Below are 6,000 nucleotides of genomic sequence, written 5' to 3' on the forward strand. Positions count from 1 at the left end.
ATAAAACTACACTTTTCGATTTTTCTGTTTGACCCTACTTCTACTAGATGAATGTTATTTCTTTAATTTCGATAATATCCAACAATGCTTCAGAGTAGTCGACACCATCTCATCGGCCCTAGAAAAAAAAGAGTATTGCCTGGGCGCGTTCTTAGACATAGCACAGGCTTTCGACAGGGTCTGGCATCCAGGCATACTTTTTAAACTTAAGCGCTTCCTACCCTCCCATTATTACCTTTTAATGAAATCCTACCTAACTGACCGCTGTTTCAGAGTGAGGTGCGGCAATGAATTCTCAGAAGTCAAACAGACACAGGACGGTATACCGCAAGGTAAGTATCCTTGGTCCTGTCCTATATGTCATTTATACTGCTGACCTACCAACACATCCTGACACTATTATCACCACCTACGCGGACGACACCGCAATCCTATCCTGTAACTCGAATTCTGTCCAAGCTACCTCCAACATCCAGGAACACCTTGAGCTTATCGAAGACTGGTGTAAAAAATGGAGGGCAAGACTGAACGAAGAAAAATGCACTCAGTGTACTTTTACGCTGAAAAAGCAGTCTTGCCCTCCATTGTACATCAACAACAAAGAGATACCAGTTTCCACTCAAGTCAAATACCTGGGACTATATCTCGACAGCAGACTGACGTGGAATCCCCACACACGACTTAAAAAACAGCAACTTAATACAAGACTTGGACTACTACGAAGACTTTTAAGACCGAAATCGACTTTGACAATTAAGACAAAACTAACACTATACAAGACTTTACTAAGACCAATATGGACATATGGAGTAGAATTGTGGGGCACTGCCAAGCCTTCCAATATCCAGCGCATTCAGTCCTTCCAATCGAAAGTCCTTAGACAAATTGTTAAAGCACCCTATTATGTCACTAACCTCACTATCCACAAAGACCTCAACATTCCTTTTGCCAACGAACTAATCCAGTCCAGATTCCAAACCTTCCATACCAACCTTTCAAACCAGCCTAACCATACGGCTCGAGCCCTATCCACTCATTCCCATCCTGACAACCCACCACGACGCCTCAACCGACGATGGCCTCGGGACCTCCTTGATCCCTAATCATATAAACTGAGTGCCAGCAATGGCTGGCTCCTCAAAGCATGTGTCCTACCGGTGCAGTGCTGGCATTAGTGCTAGTGTTGTGCAGTGTGATATTTCATGCATGTGTACATATTTGTATAGTATTCTGTATAGGTAACAAATAAATAAATTAAATTAAAAATTTCTTCTTCGATCCCTTTTCAGCAGAGTCTACATATTTTTTTAGATAACTAAATTTTAAAACTAGTGGTCAGGTTTGTTAAAAAGTTAGAACAATAACAACCAGCTTTCTTGGATATATCGAATATATATCGGGACTCACATGTCCCCTCTTTAGTGATTATTTTCGCCAGCATGGGAGGAAATTTATTCAATGTACGCAAGAGAGCTGGTCGTTATTGTTTCAAGTTTTTAACAAATCTGACCACTGATTACTTGAACAACCACTTTAAAGGGAGAAAATGGTTTCATCTAAACTTTAAAATCTGACCGAATTTCTGTCATTTTTCAAAGTCATTTAGTAGTTCAAGAAACGTTGCCAATTTTCAGTACAGTTTTCTTAAAATATCTATTTGCCTTATTACAATAAATCGTTGTTTGTTTTATTTTTTAATATACTACGAATTCCAACGTAGGAATTTTTAAAAACAGCGAATTGTTAGTTAATTTTTGGCAACAACCTGAAGTTGCGATAAAATTTTACAGTATTTTTTACCCAAAACTTAAATTCTACAAAAGAAAAAAGAAATCGTTTATTTTATTATTTTTTTAAAAGAAAAGTGTACCAAAAGGTACAAAAACGACAATTTTTCAGAAAAAGCAAGAGATTTTTTGGTCAAAGTCGTATTTTTCCGTAGAAGTACGATTTATTTGCATTTTTTTAAGGCTTTTTAATAGGGAAGGTAGTTTTGGTCATCGACCATGTATAAAATAAGAGGGTTTTTTAAAACAACGGATGCCAAGTTGCAAGTTCGTCAGAGCAGGAGAGACCAGAACACATGATTTAGAACTTTCGAAAAATTATTAAATCACTTCTAAATCTCTGAATCTCATAGAATCACGTTATTTCTGTGTGTAAAAGGTTATCATTTAATTTAAACAATTTGGATTCAAAAACAGTCGCTACATCTCTTAAAAGAGTGACTTTTTCCCTGTATTTCATTCCTCTTGAAAGTGATGAACTTGTTTCGTCGTATTCAGTCATTTTAGTCTACTGCTTTGACATGGCGAGAAGTCTGACAGAACCGAAACTTGATACTTTTTATTTAATACAAATATTACAGTATTTAGTACTCCGCGTGTTTTTAACAACCTAGCTCGTCAAAAATTGTTTGAATATACAAGTCTACAAGATGAAAAAATGATCGTTTCGATATGATAAAGAGTTTTGCAGAAATATGTACCGAAAGGTGATAAAGTACAATTTTTCTTTCAATAGATACGATTGCGAAGTCAAATTTTTCCCTTTGCTGATCAATTTACGCCATTAAAACAAATCTTCTAGCGCTAGGGAGTTAATAGATGATTTTTTAGATGGAAAGATAGGTTTTCTTTAATAAAAGAATATATGTAAAAAAGGATAGTCGTTAAAAAAATATGAGGGATGTCAAGAGAAGATGCATACGAACACTCGATTCTCAACTTTCAAAAATTTATTTAAAAACCTTTTAAAGGTCGGAATTTCATAGAACTAGTTTCATTCTGCATGTAAAATATTATAGTTTAAGCAAAATGAGGTGTTAAGATTGTTTGCATATATTACCACACTACAAAATTAAGAAAGATCATTTCGATATGAGTTATGGAGAAATATGTACAGAAAGGTGAAAATGTATAACTTTTCAAAAGATACAACGCTTTATTTGCAACATTCAAAAAATTATTTAAACCACTTCTGAAATCGTAATCTCATAGAATCAGTTTCATTTTTTTGTGGAAAAAGTAATATTTTTTGAAACGAACGTTACCACGTGTCTGGCAGACCCAAAAAATCGAGCCAAATAGACCGAACGTTTACACGTTTCTTGATACAAAAGCAATACATTTCTCCGCTCCATCGCGCGATAAGTTTATTTGCCAATTATTGCTCTAAAAAATTTAAAAAAAAAATATTTCAATATGGCTAGTTTTGAAGAAAAGTGTACCGAAAGTTGAAAAAATATAATTTTCGAGGAGAAGGGATTTTCTGATCAGCGTCGATTTTTTCGCGTTACAACTCAATTTGCGCCCTACAAACCTACAAACCGATTTCTCCTTCGGGAGAGAATGGATGATTTTGTTAGTTTTTAACCAAAAAATGTGCATAAAACGCATGGTTTTAAAAAAAAAACAAAAAAAAAACGTAAGGGATAGCAACTTTAAAGTTTATTAACGCAAAATACACAAGAAGACTTGATTCTCCACTTTTAAAAAATTATTTAAAGCACTTCTAAAGTTCGAAAGCGCATGGGATCAGTTTTATTCTGTGCGCAAAAGGTTGTAGTTTAATTAATAATTTTGGAGTTAAAAAAGCTGTACCTATCTGGCATCTAGCAGACCCTAAAGCCAGTCGGAAAATGTTATACAATTTTTTATACAAAAAATACAATTTTCGCCTCCAGTGTAATTTTTAAAACCAAATCTCCCTAAAACTGTTCGCCTATTTTTGATCTACTTATAAAAAAGAGGATCTTTTCAATATGATGACTAGTTTTGAAGAAAAGTGTACCGAAAGTTGAAAAAGTGTATTTCTTAGGAGAAACGTTTTTCTAATTCGCACTGGATTCGGAAAACAACGAAGCTAGGCAGAAATTTTACACCTTTTTTTATTTTAAAAAAATCGTTTTTCGCCTCCAGCGTGGTTTTTAATACATAAGGCAAGTTGCAAGTTCGTCTAACATGATAGACAAGAACCCTTGGTTCGCAACTTTCAAAAAATTTTCTAAACCACTTGTAAAGCTTAGAATCTCATGAGAATAGTTTTATTTTGTGCGTAAACCGTTGTGGTTTAATTTTTTTTTTTTATTGAAAAACGGCCTCACCTTTTGAGTCGAAGAATTACCGATTGTTGCTAGGTTGGGAGTTTGGACCGGCTGTGCATCCTCGGCCATGATCATGTCATGATCGGATCATTTTGAATAGCGGATTCGGAACAAGATGAACATTCATCACGAAGAGATTGTTTAATTTTCATTATTTTTATATAATGCAAGTTTGAAGGTTTTAAACGAATCGAAATGTGAGGAAACGGACACTTACCCGAAAAATGGTTGTTCAAATTCGACAAAAATCTACCAGAGTGAAATTATCGCGAAACCTTTGAGCTAAATTACTAGGCCTAAAAGAAATAGGACAAATATAGTTAAATGGTCGAAATTCATTTTCATAGTTTTAACGGAATGTTTGGTTAACCCAGTTTTTGAGCCGGTATAAATGGCGCATGCCTCGGCCTTCTGAAATAACGAACAATTTTTTTTTTTTTTTAATATTTTGTTTATTTTAAATGTATTTTGACGAATGATTGTTCGGGACAAACGGAGATACAGACGCACGTTTCAGTAGCGCTGTGCCAAGAGATTTTCGTTCTGTCGCCGCTCGCGAGGAAATTGAGTCTCTTCCGCTTTTCCGACGGATGTAAGAGACACCGCATTAATTCGGCAACTGGAGATCCGTTGAAGACGTTCCGCCGAGGAAATCCGATACGACCAGCGACACAATCGTTTATTCAAACGAGCGGAATCCCCCGTGTTACCGATCCTCGAGAGTAGAAGGCCCAGAATAATTGGCAATAACACTTAAATTAATGATTCGGTAACTAATAACACAGGGTGGGAAATTGTCGGCCAGAATAACTCCTAATATCTAATTAAACCGGGCGAACACAGTGCCAGAGGGGAGTCGCTGGCGTATTCACTTTCGCCCTCCCAACAGCCTAGCCAGACTTCAAATTTTGAACCAAAATCAAGTTTATCGATAATTTCTACAGTCTTCTACACAGAAAACGTATCGCTTTCAACTCATAAGACTAAAAGGTAGGACAATTTTGACAGCGAAAATATGTAAATCTCACAACCAATAGACATACGAGAATATCATCATCTAGTTGATTTTTTCTTCTTTTTTTTCTTCTTCGAATATGATAAAATCGTTAATTTCATATTGCTTTCTTTTGTGGTACGATTTCAGAAAACAAAAGATCGATGAAATAACAAACATTTATACAACAAATTATGTTGTTACATATCAGATGTGCTCAAAAACAAAGTAATATGTACCAGAAAATTTTTACATATTTTGTTTTTACACACCTGGCGTTCTTAGAAATAGTTTATATCACTAATATTCACCTAATTACCAACTAACACAATAATATTTATAATAAAAGAGAATAATTGAAAATGAAGTCGCGGATGAGATAAGGATAAACGGTTCAAATCGACAAACCTGACTGGCTTGGAGTAAAAACAAAGGTAAAAAGATGTAGAAAATCTTACCTTGTGGAAGTAAAGCTAATGCTAAAGCGATAACTAGTGTGTGGGGTGTCATGGCTAAGAAGGCGTCATACCGCTAATACCTCAGCCTGGAGACTGCCCTCTTCTTCTACCCCCACCAGCCGCAAGTCACCCCCGACCGGCGCTACCAACCCTTTCGCCCCACCACTTTCATTGTAACTTGTCTCCCACGCGCTTTTTCAACCCTGAATTTGTTTTTGGTCTTTTCTTTATTTTATTTTGAACTTTGGCCTTTTAGTCTAACACACGTGGTTATGCCGGTATTTGATAATGAACTGATTTTCTGATTTGTGTTGTTCGCTCATGGCGAAAGAGCGGCTCCTGTTTGATTCCTTTGTCCTTAGACTTTTCGACTAAAGAAGTCTTTTCGGTCGACTTTGTTTTTGCCGCTCGTCATATAAAGGTGGCTCCAGATATGCGGTATT

General features: G+C 35.9%; 1 protein-coding gene across 3 annotated transcripts in view; it reads right to left on the reverse strand.

Annotated features, from left to right (window-relative positions):
- The window catches only part of LOC106664119 (neuronal acetylcholine receptor subunit alpha-7-like), a 505,201-nt gene extending 499,552 nt beyond the window's left edge, over nt 1-5,649 (reverse strand). For all 3 annotated transcript variants that reach the window (XM_024226020.1, XM_024226018.1, XM_024226019.1), the window contains exon 1: nt 5,558-5,649. In XM_024226020.1, coding sequence (XP_024081788.1) covers nt 5,558-5,609 — 52 coding nt within the window. In that variant the 5' untranslated portion in view covers nt 5,610-5,649. The remainder of the gene's footprint in view (nt 1-5,557) is intronic.
- Nucleotides 5,650-6,000: the final 351 nt, after the last annotated feature.

The sequence above is a fragment of the Cimex lectularius genome, unplaced genomic scaffold, assembly GCF_000648675.2.
Source record: "Cimex lectularius strain Harlan isolate CLEC.00 unplaced genomic scaffold, Clec_2.1 scaffold82, whole genome shotgun sequence".
Classification (NCBI taxonomy): Eukaryota; Metazoa; Arthropoda; class Insecta; order Hemiptera; family Cimicidae; genus Cimex; species Cimex lectularius.